The 18,755-nt window shown below is 32.2% G+C and overlaps 1 protein-coding gene across 1 annotated transcript in view; it reads left to right on the top strand.

The window, feature by feature from the left end:
* The window catches only part of LOC308496886 (disintegrin and metalloproteinase domain-containing protein 2-like), a gene marked incomplete at its 5' end in the record, with an annotated part of 91,524 nt that extends 73,037 nt beyond the window's left edge, over positions 1 to 18,487 (top strand). The window contains 5 exons of the mRNA XM_081046669.1: positions 6,220 to 6,294; positions 6,512 to 6,644; positions 15,096 to 15,255; positions 16,498 to 16,561; positions 18,281 to 18,487. Of these exons, the coding sequence (XP_080902795.1) occupies positions 6,220 to 6,294; positions 6,512 to 6,644; positions 15,096 to 15,255; positions 16,498 to 16,531 (402 nt within the window). The 3' untranslated portion in view covers positions 16,532 to 16,561; positions 18,281 to 18,487. The remainder of the gene's footprint in view (positions 1 to 6,219; positions 6,295 to 6,511; positions 6,645 to 15,095; positions 15,256 to 16,497; positions 16,562 to 18,280) is intronic.
* Positions 18,488 to 18,755: the final 268 nt, after the last annotated feature.

Genomic DNA, 18,755 nt, shown 5'->3' with positions numbered 1-18,755 from the left:
GGTCGGAGGGATAGTGGATGGGGGGAGGGGGGTTCACAGTGTGAGGGATATAAATGATGAACGTCTAAGTATTACCTTGTCTTGTACACCTGAAACTAATAAATTAAAATAAATAAATAAATAAATAAATAAATAGGGAAAAAATAAATAAAAATATTTTATTGCTAAAATAAACTATCAATCATCTAAGCCCTAAGCAAGTCACAAACTTTTTGTGGTAGAGGGTCTTGCCTTGATGTTGATGGCTGCTGACTGATTAGGATGGTGGTTTCTAAAGGTTGGGATGGCTGTAGCAATTTTTTAAAATAATGAAATTTGCTGCATCAATTGCCTCTTTTCATGAATAATTTCTCTGCATCATATGATGCTGTTCAATAGTGTTTTACCCACAGTAGTAGTACTTTCAAAATTGGAGTCATTCCTCTCAAACCTTGTGCTGCATTATCAACTAAGTTTATTTAATATTCTAAATCCTTTGTTGTCATTTCAGCAATCTTCATAGCCTCTTTATGAGGCTCCTCTTTATGAAGAGTAGTTTTCATCTCAAGAAACCACTTTTTTTGCTCATTCATAAGAAGAATCTCCTCAATTAAAGTTTTATCAGGAGACTGCAGCAATTGAGTCACATCTCCTGGCTCCACCTCTAATTTTAACTCTCTTGCTATTTCCACCACATCTGCAGTTGCTTCCTTTACTGAAGTCTTGAACCTTTCAAAGTCATCCATGAAGTTTGTAATCAACTTCTTTCAAACTCCTGTGAATATTGATATTTTTACCTCTTTTCATGAATCATGAATGTTCTTAATGGCATCTAGAATGGTGAATCCTTTCCAGCGGTTTTTATTTTACTTTGCCCAGATATATCAATCACTATCTATGACAGCTATAACTTTATAAAAATGTGTTTCTTAAATAATAAGACTTGAAAGACTAAATTACTTCTTTATCCATGAGCTGCAGAGTGGATGTTAGCAGGCATGAATAAACAATCTCATTGTACATCTCCATCAGAGCCCTTGCAGTAATATTTTGAAGGAATTTTTTTTTTCTAAGCAGTAAGTCACAACACTTGGTTTAAAATATTCAGTACACCATGTTGTAAACAGATGTGCTGTCATCAAACTTTGTTGTTCCATTTATAAAGCAAAGACAGAGCTGATTTAGCATAATTTAAGGACCCTAGATTTTTGGAATAGTAAATGTGCATCAGCTTCAATTTAAAGTCACCAGCTGCATTAACTCCTAACAGGAGAGTCAGCTCGTCCTTCAAAGCTTTGAAGTCAGGCATTGACTTCTCCTCTCTAGTTATGAAAGTCCTAGATGACATTTTCTTCCAATGTAAGCCTGTTTCACACTGAAATGTTTCACATTTAATATTGAAAATTTGTTGTTTAGCTTAGCCATCTTCATTAATTATCTAGCTAGATCTTCTGGATAACTTGCTGCAGTACTTGCTGCTTCTTGTATTTTTATGTTGTGGAGATCACTTCTTTCCTTAATCCTCATTAACCAACCTCTGCGAGCTGTAAACGTTTCTTGTGCAGTTTCCTCACCGCTCTCACTCTTTATAGAATTAAAGAGAGTTAGGTCCTTGCTCTGGATTAGCCTTTGGTTTAAAGGAATGTTAAGGCTGGTTTGATCTTCTATCCAGACCACTAAAACTTTCTCCATATTAGCAAAAAGGCTGTATCGCTTTCTTATCATTCGTGTGTTCTCTGGACTAACATTTTTAACTTCCTTCAGGAACTTTGATTTTGCATTTACAACTTAGTTAACTGTTTGGCACAAGAGTCTAGCTTTTGATCTATCTCAGCTTTTGACATGGCTTCCTCACCAAACTTAGTTATTTTTAACTTTTGATTTAAGGTGAAAGATGTGAGACTCTTCCTTTCACTTGAACACATAGAAGCCATTGTAGGGTTATTAATTTGCCAAGTTGCAATATTTCTTGTTCTCGGTGAATAGAGGGAGTGGGTTCTCAGTAGAGGGAGAGAGGGAGTAGAATAGAGGGAGTAGTTCTCAGTGAGGAGAGGGAGACAGATTTGGGAAAAGCCAGCTGTTGAGCAGTCAGAATACACACAACATTTATTGATTATATCTGCCATCTTATATGGGCATGGATCATGGTGTCCCAAAACAATTGCAGTGGTGACATCAAAGTGACTGATAACAGATCACCATAACAAATATAATTGTGAAAAAGTTTAAAATATTGTGAAAATAACTGAATTGTGACACAGAGATATAAGATGAACAAAAGCTATTGGAAAAATGGCACTGATAGTCTTGCTCTATGCAGGGTTGCCACATACCTTCAATTGGTAAAAAAACACAGGTTCTGTAAAGTACAATAAAGTGGAGCATGAAGTATGTTCGTATTGTATCTTTCAGAACCACAATTTCTTTTGTTTGCTATTTATAATTGCTCTCTCTTTGTTGATATTCTCATTTGGTTTACGTCATTTTCCTGATTTACTTTCATTCTTTATCTATGTTTTCATTTAGTTTCTTCAGCATATTTAGTACAGTTATTTAAAAATAATATTTGTCACTTCATTTTTTTTCTTTTAAATGAGTTATGTTTTCCTGTTTCTTTTTTATGTCTTGTGACTTTTTTTGTTGAAAATTGAACATCTGAAGAAAAAAAACAACAGAAAAAAACAGTCACTTCCAGTGTTTGCAGACTGGCTTTGTGTTGGGACAGTCCTTTACTGATTTGTTAGGTCAGTGTCAGCCTTAGGAGAAAGCTTGCGGTCTTCTGATATCTTTCATGAGCATGCATCTTTCCTAGACCATTAGGCAGCTCTCAGACAGGTTGTAATATTGAAAATATGGTTTCCTCTGCTCCGTTCAGTTCAAGGGAGGGAATTGGGAACTCATCTGCTTTCATCTCCAGAGTAAGACTTTGCCATGCCAGGAAAGGAGTAGGTCAAGAGGGAACAAACTTAACGCCGAATAGTATTCCATTGTGTATATGTACCACAACTTCTTTATCCATTCATCTATCGAAGGACACTTTGGTTGTTTCCATGTCTTGGCCACCGTAAACAAAGCTGCAATGAACATTGGAGTACACGTGTCTCTATAGAGAAATGCTTTCAGATTTTTTGGGTAGATACCCAGGAGAGCGATTGCTGGGTCGTATGGTAATTCTATTCGTAATTTCTTGAGGAACCTCCACACTGCCTTCCATAGCTGCTGCACCAGTCTGCATTCCCACCAACAGTGTATGAGAGTTCCTTTTTCTCCACAGCCTCTCCAACACTTGTTACTATTTGTCTTGTTGATGAAAGCCATTCTGACTGGAGTGAGGTGATATCTCATTGTGGTTTTCATTTGCATTTCTCTGATGATTAGCGATGTTGAGCATTTTTTCATATGTCTATTTGCCATTTGTATGTCCTCTTTGGAGAAATGTCTCTTCAGGTCCTCTGTCCATTTTTCAATCGGCATTAAGGAAAGATGATATAGGAGCATTTGTGACAACATGGATGGATCTTGAGAGTATAATGCTAAGTGAAATAAGTCAGACAGAAAAAGCAGAGAACCCTATGATTGCACTGATATGTGGTATATAAACCAAAAACAACAAAAGAACAAGACAAACAAATGTGAAACAAAAACTCATAGACACAGACAGTAAATTAGTGGTTACCAGAGGGTAAGGGGGTGGGGGATGGGTGATGAGGGTAAGGGGGATCAAATATATAGTGATGGAAGAACTGACTCTGGGTGGTGAACACACAATGGGATTTATAGATGATATAATAAAGAATTGTACACCTGAAAAAAAAAAGAAAAAAAAAAGAGGGAACAAACAAGCAACAACATTTTCTACTATTTTGAAAGTGGCTTTTTCTTTTCTTTTTTAAAATATTTTTATTTAAAGTTTATTGGAGTGACAATTGTTAGTACAGTTACATAGATTTCAAGTGTACAATTCTATAATACATCATCTATATATCAATTGTGTGTTCACTACCCAGAGTCAGTTCTCTTTCTATCACTATATATTTGATCCCCTTTACCCTCATCTACCACCTTTGTCCCCCCTTACCCTCTGGTAACCATTAAACTATTTATTGTCTGTGTCTATGAGTTTTTGTTTCTTCATTTGTCTGTCTTGTTCTTTTGTTGTTTTCAGTTTTATATACCACGTATCAGTGAAATTATGTGGTTCTTCACATTTTCTGTCTTACTTATTTCACCTAGCATTATAATCTCAAGATCTATCCATGTTGTCGCAAATGTTTTCTCACCGCTGAATAGTATTCCATTGTGTATGTATACCATAATTTCTTTATCCATTCATCTATCGAAGGACATTTTGGTTGTTTCTATGTATTGGCCACAGTAAACAAAGCTGGAATGAACATTGAAGCACACGTGTCTTTATGGATAAATGTCCTTATACGGACATAAATAATTTTTGTGGTTGTAGCTAGATTCCTACTTTGGATGGTGTTTCTCCCTAGCCTTCCTGCATGATGCAACAGAAATAAGCATGTTAAATCAGAAAAAACATTATTTTATTACACAGAAACAATACCAGTAATACCAATAATCCCTTCTCAACTTCTTTCTAGTCTGGCTCAAAGAAATTATTTAACTGTCCTGAGAATTAGGTTTATATTCTTCTGCAAAACAACTCTGCAGATTATAATATATCTAGCTTCTCTGCCCAAGTTCTAGTTAGGTATGAAGGGATCACTCTAACAGAACAGATATATTTCTAACTATAGCAGCACTACTGTGTATCCAGAGCTAGAACTTTTAGAATATTACCACAATCTCTCAAAATAACCTATTTCTCATCAGTATATTTCCTTCTAAGTTTTAAACAGAGGTATATGTTGCCATAATTATCAGACACTATATTTTTCCATATTCAGTTATGCTTAGCAAAACCTATGTGAGTAGATTTACTCTCTGACCTTAATAATTATTATATTATGGTCATATACTTTTCAACAGGAAAGAATCCCAAAAAATATTGCCAATATTATTTAGAAAACAATTTTTATATAAAAATTATATTTCTAATTACATGTTCTTTGGTTTATCATCAGTCACTCTAGGGCTTTCTATGAGTTGCAATAAACATTTTTTTTTTTTACTTTGAAGTTTGAAGCATAGTATTATTTAATATTACAAGTTGAAAGAACTCTGAAAAAAATAATATTCTAAACTTTTCAGCTTTATTCTTAGCTTTTCATATCTCAGTTAATTGTACTATGACCAAGAGAGTTAGACAAGCCAGAAACATCGGTGTCATTGAGCCATCTCATCTCTCTTTTCATCTTCCATATACAAGCTATTACTAAATTATAGTTAAATTTTTAACTATATCTCAAATACAATCACTGGTTTCCATCTAAGCCACTATTACTCAGTTTTACTCTAAGGTTATCATTTTCCTGGCATTCGAATTTGTCTCTACATTTTTTTTTCCTTTCCATCCTCTTTTTCAAAACCTATTTATATTAGCTTCCCATCTTCCAATGAAATGTCTAAATGCAAACAATTGTTTATAGGTTATAGGCCAACTTTCTGATTAAGACTGAAAGATCCTACACAATCCTGCCATAACAACTTCTGTCATATCACACTTAGCTTTTTTGTTTGTGTGTGTGTGTTTCTATATCTTTTATTGCAATATCAGCAATATGAAATTTTTATGTTCATTACTGTGTTCTCAAGACAGGCACATTGCAGACGTCACACATTTAGTTGATTAATGATTTAATGGTTGTTCTCTGTGTAACAGCTACATTGTTCTTAATATTTCTCAACAGTTTCATACCATGTTCCAATGCAGAATCATTTTAAATATCATTTCTTTTCCTATAAGTACCTTGTCTTTCATTTCGGTGTTTCATTAAATTCTGTTCAACATGAGGGCTCAATAAGGTTTTGCTGTTCTCACATATGAGATAAATCCTCTGTATTTTATTTTGTCATTACACTAATTATCACATATTTATCTTGGTTTTTCTTTATTTCGTATCTGTACCTTCTATCTCAACATAAGCATGGAAGATGGTTTTATTGTTTTGTTTACTCTCAGATCAGCAGGGTCTCATCTAGTACAGAAAACAGCACCAGTATAATCAATTATTGCTAGTATGTTAATATTTATTGTTAAATGAACCCCTCTTAATTAGATGTCAAATGCAGATGACATTTCAGTTGATTTATTTTGGCTTATTTCCCTTTTAGGTGTGCAAGAATAAGGAATGTGTAGATAATTACATCACCTATGACTGTGATTCACAAAAATGCAACAATCAGGGTGTAAGTACCAGTAGTATGAGGCAAGAATGCAAATCACTGAGAGTGATCCTAGGAAAGCAAACACACAGCTACACACACAAACACACACACACTCATATATTCATAAACCACACAAGTAAATCAGCCTTATCTGACTTAGGTATTACTTTAAAAGTATACTTGACCACAAATAATTTGAGCTACTTATCTTATAAGGTGATATTTCTCCCTTTTTCAGACATGTAATAATAAAAAGAACTGTCACTGTAGATCCACATTTTTACCTCCAGATTGCAAAACCGAAGACCCTTCATGGGTTGGTGGGAGTATTGACAGTGGCAATTTTCCACCTGCATCAGCGCGCAACCCTGGTAAGTATTAATAACATATTGAAAAGATAATTAAAACATTTTAATTTATTAAATTCAATAATAATATCTTATCTACCAATTTATATTTATATTATATTTGGACATCAAAAATAAATCACATGTGGCTATTTCTGTTTTACCTATAGAGAATAATGTAATATAAGCTATATAATGTATATTATAGATGAGATATATGAGTAAGGACCCAGGTAAAAAAAATAGAAATCACATTCCTTCATACAGAAGGAATTTAATATAAGGCACCAGGTAAGACATAATGGCAGAGATGAAAAGCAATCACAGAATGGTGAGGCAAACTAGAGGTTAGCAACAGCAGGAATCCACTATCACTTCTTGTGCTTGGAGGGGCAATAGAAGGAGGTGGTATTTCTACCACCAGAGTCTGAGCCATCTAGCGTGATATATAACTCTGGTCAAAGCTACATATCAGGATCTAGATCCCAGGGAGAGATATTGTCCAGCATGACATACACCTATAGAGCATTCACTGCCAGTATTGGAGATGTAGGGGAAGAAGGGGAGTAAATATCATGGCTATTTTAGTTTTCTGAAACTCAGATTTTATTTAGTGATTCCCATCGGCCAAATCTAATAGACTGAAAGTCAAGGAGCTTAAAATATGTAGTTTCCTACTTTATTAAAAAATGCAATTTATTGAGGTGGCGATAGTAAAATTATATAGGTTTTGAGGGTACAATTCTATAATAAATTATCTATATATCACATTCTGTGCTCACTATCCAGAGTCAGTTCTCCTTCCATCACCATATATTTGACCCCTTTATCCTCTTCTACCATCCTCTCCCCGCTTACCCTCTGAGTTTTCGTTTCTTTGTTTGATTGTCTTATGACTTCATTGCTTTCAGTTTTATTTTCCACATATGAGTGAAATCATATGATTCTCAACTTCTGTCTGACTTATTTTGTTTAGCATAATAATCTCAAGATCCATCCATGTTGTCCCACATGGATGTATTTCATCTTTTCTTATGGCAGGGTACTATTCCATTTTGTATGGAATTCTATCTCCATGGTAATTCTATTCTTTATTTTTTGAGGAACCTCCATAATGTCTTCCATAGTGGTTGTACCAATTTACATCCCCATCAACAGTGTATTAGGGTTCCTTTTTCTCCACAACCTCTCCAACACTTGTTATTATTTGTCTTGTTGATGAAAGCCATTCTAACATGTGTGAGGAAATATCTCATTGAAGTTTTGATTTGCATTTCCCTAATAGCTAGTGAAGTTGAGCATATTTTCATATATCTGTTGGCTATTTGTATGTCTTCTTGAGCGTAGTTTCTGGATATTTTTTCCTGCCCATTTTTTAATTGGATTGTTTGTCTTTTTGTTTTTGAGTTGCATGAGTTATTTATATATTTTGGATATTAGCCCTTTATCAGAGGCATTCATTGCAAATATCTTCTTCCATTCTGATGGTTGCCTCTATTTTTTGTTGATATTTTCTTTGGCTGGGCAGAAACTTTTCAGTTTGATATAGTCCCATTCATTTATTTTAGCATCTACTTCCCTTGACTTTGAGGTCAAATTCATAAAATGCTCTTTTAAGCCAAGGTCCATAAATATAGTGCATATGCTTTCTTCTATGCAATTTATTGTTTCAGGTTTTATGTTTAGGTCATTCACCCATTTTGAGTTTATTGTGGTATACAGTGACAGAGAGCAGTCTAGTTTCATTCTTTTGCACGTGGCTTCTAATACTATGTTGAATACTAGTGGTGATAGGGGATAACTCTGTCTTATTACTGAATGTAGGGCAAAGGGCTTCAGTTTTTCACATTAATTATGATATTAGCTGAGGGTTTGTCATATATGGCCTTTATTATGTTAAGGCATTTTCCTTCTATACCCATTTTATTAAGTGTTTTAATTATAAATGGATGTTATATCTTGTCAAATGCTTTTTCTGCATCTATTGATATCATATTATTTTTATCTTTATTTTGTTTATGTGGTGTATCACATTGATCGATTTGTGTATGTTGAACCATCCTTGTGCCCCTGGGATGAATCCCACTTGATTGTGCTATATAATCTTTTTAATACATTGTTGTATACATTTTGCTAGAGTTTTGTTTAGAATGTTTTTATCTGTATTCATCAGCGATATTGGTCTGTAATTTGTGTGTGTGTTTTCCTTACCAGAGTTTAGCATCAGGGTAGTGTTGGCCTCATAAAATGAGTTAGGAAGTATTGCCTCTTCTTCAATTTTTTGGAAGAGTTTGAGAAGGACAGGTGTTAAATCCTCTTTGAATCTTTGATAGAATTCACTAGTGAAGCGAAGTGGTCCCGGACTTTTGTTTTTGGCAAGGTTTTGGATGACTGATTCAATTTCCTTACTGTTGATCTGTCTATTTAGGTTTTCCAGTTCTTTGTGATTCAGTCTAGGAAGGCTATATGCTTGTACAAACTTGTCCATTTCTTCTAGGTTATTGAATTTGGTAGCATATAGACCTTCACAGCATTCTTGCATGATTGTTTATACTGTGGTAACAGTGGTAACTTCTCCTCTTTCATTTCTGATTTTGTTTATTTGTGTCTTTCTCTTTTTATCTTAGTCTAGCCAAAGGTTTTTCTACTTAATGTTTTCAAAGAACCAACTCTTTGTTGCATTAATTTTTTCTATTGTCTTTTTGTTCTCTATTTCATTTAGTTCTGCTCTAATTTTTAATATTTCCTTCCTTTTTCTGACTTTGGGTTTCATTTGTTCATCTTTTCCTACTTCTTTAAGATGTAATGTTATAGTCTCATCTCTCTTTGGAGAGAAAAAAAACATCTTCTGTGTTTAAGTAGATATTTTCCTAGGGAGGAACACTAAAGGATTGGTGGTGAAATTTTTTGAGGCCTTGCTTGAAATGTGATATATCACATAAACAAAATAAAGGACAAAAATCAAATGATTATATCAATTGATGCAGAAAAAGCATTTGGCAAGATACAACATCTATTTATGATTAAAAAATTTAATAAAATAGGTATAGAAGGAAAATACCTTAACATAATAAAAGCTATATATGACAAACCCTCAGCTAATCTCATAATTAACAGTGAAAAACTGAAGCACTTTGCTCTATATTCAGGAACACGACAGCGCTGCCCCCATCACCTCTGCTTTTCAACATAGTTTTGGAAGTCCTTGCCAGAGCAATCAGGCAAGAGAAAGAAATAAAAGGCATCCAAATTGGGAATAAAGAAGTTAAATTATCACTCTTTGCAGATGACATGATGCTATGTGTAGAAAACCCTAAAGACTCCACCAAAAAGCTATTAGAAACAATCAACGAATACAGTAAAGCTGCTGGCTACAAAATCAATATACAAAAGTCCATTGCATTCCTATATACTAACAATGAAAACTCAGAAAAAGAAATAAAAGAAAGTCAATTCCTTTTGCAATTGCAACGAAAAGAATAAAACACCTAGGAATAAACTTAACCAAGGATGTGAAAGACCTATATGCTGAAAACTATAATACATTTTTTGAGAAATTAAAGAAGACACAAAGAAATGAAAAGACATTCCATGCTCATGGATTGGAAGAATCAACATAGTTAAAATGGGCAGATTACCCAAAGCAATATACAGATTTAATGCAATCCCCATCAAAATTCCAATGGCTGTTTTTAAAGAAATAGAAAAAAAAAATCTTCAGGTTCATTTGAAACCACAAAAGACCCAGAATAGCCAAAGCAATCTTAAGAAAAAAGAATAACTCTGGAGGTATCACACTCCCTGCTTTAGCTTGTACTACAGGGCAACAATAATCAAAACATCATGGTATTGGTGGAAAAACAGACACATAGACCAATGGAATGGAAATGAGAACCCAGAAATAAAACCACATAAATATGGACAGATAATTTTTGACAAAGAAGCTAAAAACATACAATGGAGGAAAGACAGCCTCTTCAATAAATGGTGCTGGCAGAATTGGAAAGTCACATGCAAAAGAATGAAACTAGTCTGCTATCTGTCACCACGTACCAAAATTAATTAAAAATGGATCAAAGCCTTAAGCATTAAGACCTGAAACAATAAACTTCACAGAAGAAAACATAGGTACAAAACTTATGGACCTTAGATTCAAAGAGCATTTTATGAATTTGACTCCAAAGGCAAGGGAAGTAAAAGCTAAATTAATGCATGGGACTATATGAAACTTAAAAGCTTCTGCACAGCAAAAGAAACCATCAACAAAATAAAGAGGCAACCAACTGAATGGGAGAAGATTTTTGCAAACAGTGCCTCTGATAAGGGGCTAACATCCAAAATATACAAGGAACTTATGCAACTCAACACTAAAAAACCAAACAACCCAATTGAAAAATGGGCAGAGGACTTGGAGACATTTCTCCAAAGAGGACATGCAAATGGCAAATAGACATATGAAAAAATGTTCAACATCACTAATCATCAGAGAAATGCATTATAAAAACCACAATGAGATATCACCTCACACCAGTTAGAATGGCTATCATCAGCAAGACAAACAGTAACAAGTGTTGGAGAGGCTGTGGAGAAAAAGGAACCCTCATCCACTGTTGGTGGGAATGCAGACTGGTGCAGCCACTATGGAAGGCAGTGTGGAAGTTCCTCTAAAAATTACGAATAGAATTACCATATAACCCAGCAATCCCTCTTCTGGGTATCTACCCCAAAATTCTGGAAACATTTATACATAAAGACAAGTGTGCTCCAATGTTCACTGCAGCTTTGTTTATGGTGGCCAAGACATGGAAACAACCAAAATGTCCTTCAATAGATAAATGGTTAAAGAAGTTGTGGTATATATACACAATAGAATACTATTCAGCGGCAAGAAAAGATGAAATAGGACCATTTGTGACAACATGGTTGGATTTTGAGATTATAATGCTAAGCGAAATACGTCAGACAGAAAAAGCAGAGAACCATATGATTTCACTGATATGTACTATAAGAACCAAAAACAACAAAAGAACAAGACAAACAAATGAGAAACAAAAATTTGTACATACAGACAATAGTTTAGTGGTTACCAGAGGGTTAAGAGGGAGGGGAGTGGTAGGTGAGGGTAAAGGGGATCAAATATATGGTGATGGAAGGAGAACCTGGGTGGTGAACACACAATGTGATTTATAGATGATGTATTACAGAATTGTACACCTGAAACCTATGTAACTTTATTAACAATTTTCACCCCAATGAACTTTAGTTTAAGAAAAAGATGTAACATTAGGTTGTTTTGGGGGGTATTTTTCTTGTTTCTTGAAATACGCCTGTAATGATATAAATTTTCCTCTTATTATTGATTTTGCTGCTTCCCAGTAATTGTGATTAGATGTATTTTCATTTTCATTTGTTTCTATGTATCTTTTGATCTTTTGTTTCTTCTTTGACCCTGTCATTCTTTAATAGCATGTTGTTTAATCTCCACATAATTGTGATTTTTCCTGCTTTCTTTTCCCAGTTGACATACAATTTCAAAGCCTTGTGATCAAAGAATATGCTTGGTATGATTTCAATCTAGAATTTGCTGAAGCTAATTTTATGTCCCAACATATAGTCTATCTTTGAAAATGTTCTATGTACACTAGAAAAGAATGCATAGTCTGATGTTCTAGGATGAAGTGCTCTATAAATGTCAATTATGTCTATTTGGTCTAATGTGTCATTCAGGTTGATACTTCCTTACTGATTTTCTGTTCGGGTGATCTTCCATAGCTGTCAATGGCATATTTAGGTCACCTATGATACTTGTGTTTTTTGTCAATTTCTCCCTTTAGTTCTGTTAGTAGTTATATTTTGGTGCTAACTGATTGGGAGTATATACATATATTGATAAGTGTTATCTCTTCTGTTGTATTTTCCCTTTTACCATTTTGAAATGTCCATCTTTGTCTCTTGTTACCCTTTTTATCCTGAAGTCTGTTTCATCTGATACACCTAGTTTCTCTGGGTACCATTTGCCTGGAGTATCGATTTCTACCCTTTCACTTTGAGTCTATATTTGTCCTTGTAGGCAAGATGTGTCTCTTGGAGGCAGCATATGGTTTTGTTTTGTTTTTTTTGATTCAATCTATTACTCTGTGTCTTTTTATTGGTGAGACTTCAACAGTACATATGTTCTTTGAGTCCCAATTGATTGAGTCCTAATCAATTATGGGAAAGAAGCAACTCAGATATAAAAAGGGTTATTCCTAATGGAAGATGAATTATAAGTTAAAGTCTATAACCAAGAAACCCTAGCCAAAAGTTCTTTGATTTGTGGTTTTATGTTTCTTAAAAGTCACCACCAACAAAAATACAGATCTAGATAGTATAAATACAGGTTAATTTCACGATTTTTTTTCAAGGAAGAAATATCATTTTTAGAAAACAGTGGTGAGAGGTATTCTTATCATCTCATTGTATGAGGAAAACATAACCTTAACATAACCCAAACCCAGACAAAGAAGTTAACAAAAAAAAATACAGAATAATTTCTTTCATGAACATAGATGTAAACATTCTCCACAAAATATTAACTCATGCTATGTAACAGTCTACATTAAAAAGATAATAATCTAGAATATATGTGGTTTATCTTAGGAATGCAAGACTCTTTTATCATTTGAAAGTAATTTAGTTCAATTCACCCAATCAACAAAAATTTTTAAAAGTGTATGATGTTTCACTTGATCCAGAAAAACCATTAGACTAAATTCACCACATTTTCATGAATTTTTAAAAAAGCAGTAAACCACTAACATGAAGAAACTTCATCATTTGATAAAAAGCATCAACAAAAACATAGTTAATATATTTTATGATGAAATGCATTGTTTTTCCCAAAATATCGAGAGCAAGAGAATAAAGTATGCTCTTACCATGCCTATTCAACCTTTTATCATAAGTCCTAGCCATTGCAATAACAAAAGAAGAACAGATCAGGAGCACACAGATTCGAAAGAACGAAATGAGACTACAGATGATATGGTGAATTACATAGAAAGTCCTAAAGTATCTACAAAAATACTTCCAGAAATAATGAATATTTTTGAAAGTTTAAAGGAAAAACATTTAAGTCAGTACTATTATTATACAATAGTAGCAGGAAGTGGAATTCAACTTAAAATTAGTAACATTTACAATACTATCAATATATAAAATATTAGAAATAAGCTTAACAAAAGATGCATAAGACCTTTACACTGAAGCTAAAACAAGATGGAGATAAATATTAAGCATACAAATAAAAGGGAAAATATGCCATACTCACCTATTGGAAGATTTGTCATTGTTAAAATGCAATTTTCACCAAATTATGAAAAACAATCATAAAAGCATGTGTTTTTCAGACATTAACAATTTGAAGAGGTTAAAGGGGATCAGATCAAATATATGGTGATAGAAATAGAACTGACTCTGGGTGGTGAATACACAATGTGATATATGGATGATGTATTACAGAATTGTACACCTGAAATCTATGTAACTTTATTAACAATTGTCACCCCAATAAACTTTAAAATAAAATAAAAATAAAGCATACAAAAAAATGCTTAGAATAGCCAAGCAATCCTGAAAAAAAATAAAGAATGACAAAAAGGACAATTTAATCTATTTGCCTTATATTGAATTTAGTATAGAATAGATTTAGTATATAGTTACATTAATGAAGATAGTGTGGAATTTGTTAAGGATAGATATACAAATAGATCAATGAAATGAAATAGAGAGTCTAGACATTTACCCCTTAAAGTAAGGTTAATCAATTTTTCAAGAAAAGTACAAAGACAATTCAATGGGGAAGGAAAGTCAGTTCAAAACATTGTACTATCACACAACTAAGCCCCAAAGAATCTCAAAGCCTCCACAAGCCCCAAAGAATCTCAAAGCCTCCACAAGCCCCAAAGAATCTCAAAGAGTTTACCTTATTCAACAATTCATGTGGCATAGATCATAAATCTAAATGTAGAAGCTAAAATTATAAATCTTCTTGAAAGAAACATAGAGAAATTTTTACATGATCTTGGGATCGGCAATAATTTCTTAGATAAGAACATATATCAATGCAATAAAAGTAAAGATAATTTAGACTTTATTACAATTTTTATATGTACAGTATTTCTTACTAAAAATAGAGATTGAGAAAAACTCAACTTTTATAGGGATCACACTTTAATTCTTTTCATCCCTATCATACAGTTCTGAAAATTGACTACATGTAATAGAAGTTCTTAATAAAAAGAAAAAGATAGGACTATTATTGTAACAATTAGAAGAGTCTCTTTGGGCACTTACACTGTCAATTTATCTGATTCATTTAAAATGTTAATTATAAGATAGTTTAAATTTTTATTCTACTAGTTATATTAAAATACAGAAATGTCTTTGCTGTATTTCTGGTAATTGCTTTCAAATCACTGGTATTTTCTTTCCTAGAAAGGCTCTATATTGAGAAAGCTTACCACTCCAAACCTACCAGATGGTCATTTTTCCTACTCATTCCGTTTTTTGTTGTTCTCTGTGTAATGATCGCAATCCTGGTAAAGGTTTATTTCCAAAGGAAAAAAAGGAGAAATGAGGAGTATACAAGCAATGAGTATGTTAATTTCATATTTAAGATTTATTACTTATTAAAATTTATTATTTATTACAAATTATAATTTGTTGGCATACATAATAACATCTTAATAAATAACATCATGATAATGTTACTGGTAACAATAAAGATTTAATTTTTATCTTCATATGGACATTAAATAGTTAATATATCAATGATTAATATAATGAATAATGAATAGAATTTTTTAAAAGGTCAGCAATTTTAATCTTATAACAACTTGTACTCTGTTTGGGTTAAAAATAAGTAGAAATGATTTTTAGTTGATGTTTAGCTACCTCCTCTTATTATTTGATCTTTATTAAAATGTATTAAACATTTTTAATATTTATACATTTCAAAAACTTTTCATGCACTATTTTATTAAAAGGTAGCAAGAAAATCCGAAAGATTAGCCTTTTGTGCAGTTAAGTAAATTTAGAGACAAGCAGCCAGAGAGAGAAAAAAACTTAAAATAATATATAATAGTAACATTGAAAAAATCTAGATTATAGCCATGGCTAATCTACAAAAAAAAATAAATAAATAAAACAAATAATTTTTCATTAGCACACCTTAGAAATATCTGAAAATATGGCTCAAAAATACAAATAAATATTAAAATTGGTTTCCTCCTCTTCAGGGAATGATAAAAAAATTTCTGTTTTTGAGTTTTATATCTGGGTCCTCCATTCTACTTAAAATGAATATTTAAAGATGAGAAGATAATATAAATTAAAAGGGAATACAATTAATGGAAATATTTTGAAAAGTTTAGGTAAAATTGCTAAAATAATATGCAGCATGTATAACAGTTAACTGTATTAACATTCGGTTAATACTTGAACATATTAAAGGGATTTTCTTAGATTGGATGATTTCATTGTAAAACTGACATCAAATATCTTTGGTGAAAAAGTAGCTAGTAAAATTACTAGAAATAATTAGGGCAGATAATGAATGGCAAGCATGTTTAAGATAGTTAGCTAATAATGTTATGAATATGAAAATGATCTGAGTTCATTTTCAGGTAAACTTACAGTATTGAGCATTTTTCTCATGTTAGTCTTGAATACCAACTGAGAGATGTTCTCAGTGATAAAATGTTCTCAAGTAGTAGCTGCTCCCAGATCTCATAAGGGATTCAAAAGTTTCAATACTGACAAATGGTACAGAGTTTTGTAGAATAATATTTGAAGAAAATATAATTTTAAGTGATTATATTTACTTTTAAATATATAGGCAACTTGAAAGTGAGAGTGAACCCAAAGAGTAGCATGGAAAACAGAGAATCCATGATATCACAGTGAGTATCAAATATTTTTAAGGTTAAGAGGGAGAGACAGAGAAATTTTAATGTATTAGATAAATATAAGTAATATAAATATATATTAAATGGTGATATCATATAGATGCATATAATTTAAATTATATTGGAGGATATTTTTCAATAATGCAAGCTATATCATAGACATAGTAAATTAGACATAGTAAATTATAAATTACATTCAATTTGTCATTTAAAATTTATTGCACTGTTACCTTTTAAATTTTTTCTAATAATGTTTAATTCTTTAGCATTTGCATATTCAAATTTTGATTAAAAATAAATTAGATGATTTTGACAAAATTGCCAAAATAATTCAATGGGGGAAGGAACAGTCTTTCAACAACTGGTGCTAGAACAAGTGGATATATGAGTACATATGTGAAAAAAATGATGTTGAACTACTTCCTCACACCACATACAAAAATTAATTCAAAATACGATGAGAGACCTAAGTGTAAAACTAAAAGTCTTAGAAGAAAACATATCAGTAAATCTTTGTAACCTTGAGTTAGACAAAACCTTTTTGATAGCACAGCAATAAAATGAAAAATGGATAAACTGGACTTCATCAAAATAAAAAAAACTTATTCTTCAAAGGACATCATCATAAAAGGAAAATACAACCCACAGAATGGGGGAAAATATTTACAAATCTTATATTTGAATCAGAGACTTATATTCAGTATATATAAGGAACTCTTGCAGCTCAACAATAAAAATACAAATAATCCAATTTTAAAATGGGCAGTGGATCTAAACATTTTTACCAAAGAAGATATACAAATGATCCATAAGTATGATACATGAAAAGATATCAACACTATTAGCCAACAGAGAAATGCAAATCAAAACCACAACGAGGTACCACTTCACACCCACTAACGTGGCTATATCGAAAAGCCAGATAATGACAAGAGTTGTGAAGGATTTGGAGAAAGTATAATTCTTACACACTTCTGGTGGAAAAGTAAAATGGTACAAGCTTTTTGGAAAACACCCTGGAAGATCCTCAAAGATTAAACATATAGTTACCTATTATCCAACAATTTCACTCCTTAATTACATAACCAAGATAAATGAAAACTTACATGTATACAAAAATGGGTACAGAAATGTTTTTGCAGCACTATTCATTATAACCAAAAATGAAGAACAATGCAAATGGCTGTCATCCTGATGAATAAATAAATAAAATGTGGTATATTTATAAAATGGAATATTAAGCAGGCACAAAAAGAAATGAAGTACTAATAATTGCTACACATGGATGAACTTTGAAAGCATGCTAAATGGAAAACTCCAGACCACATATTGCATGATTCCACTTATATGAAATGTCTAGAATAAGCAAATCCACAGAGACAGAAAATATATTGTTGCCAGGTGCCAGAGGGAGGGTGATATGGATATAGGGTTTCTTTCTGGGATGATGAAATATTCTAAAATTAGATAATGATGGTTGCACAACTCTGTGAATATACTAAACCCACTAACATATACACTTTAAAAGTATGAGTTTTATAGCATGTGAATTGTATTTCAATAAAGCTGTTATGAAGACAAGTAAAAGCAATAAAATTACATTATAGAACTCTACTTCATAATGAAGTCACCTTCATGCTATTTGTTGAATTAACCTAATTTTTAACTTATTGGACATACAGGTGACTCTTTCCCCTTTATTTATTCTTCCAGAGTAATTATCTTCAATGGACAGGAAAAATGGAAAAGAAAAAGAAAAAAGAAAGAGTACATGTATTGCCTGATTGCCTGGAATTCAAAATCTGAATGTTATAGTTTCGATCTGACAAGAAAAAATAGAAGTTTTCATATATAATTTATGTTATGTTATTTATATTATATATATATCATAGATAACTTATTTGTAAGAAATGCATGTTTAGGGGTTTTTATATTACATATTTTTAAAGTTATCTCATATTAATTCTGTCAGTCAGTAGGAACTATGTTAATCAGCAGACCTGAGATTAGGAAAAGTTATAATAAATGCAATGCCATCATTAAAGGCTACTATTATATTTTAAATTGTAATGGTATATAGCTATGTTATAATCTGATGATCCATAATCAATCAAAAGAAATCATGATAGATTTTAACACTGAAAGTATTAGTAGAGATAAAGAATATATCATAATGCAAAGCATCAAT

This window comes from Rhinolophus hipposideros, assembly GCF_964194185.1.
Source record: "Rhinolophus hipposideros genome assembly, chromosome: 4".
In the NCBI taxonomy this organism is placed as follows: domain Eukaryota; kingdom Metazoa; phylum Chordata; class Mammalia; order Chiroptera; family Rhinolophidae; genus Rhinolophus; species Rhinolophus hipposideros.
Note: the sequence above shows the minus strand (reverse complement) of the source record. Positions and strands in the feature narration are given on the sequence as shown.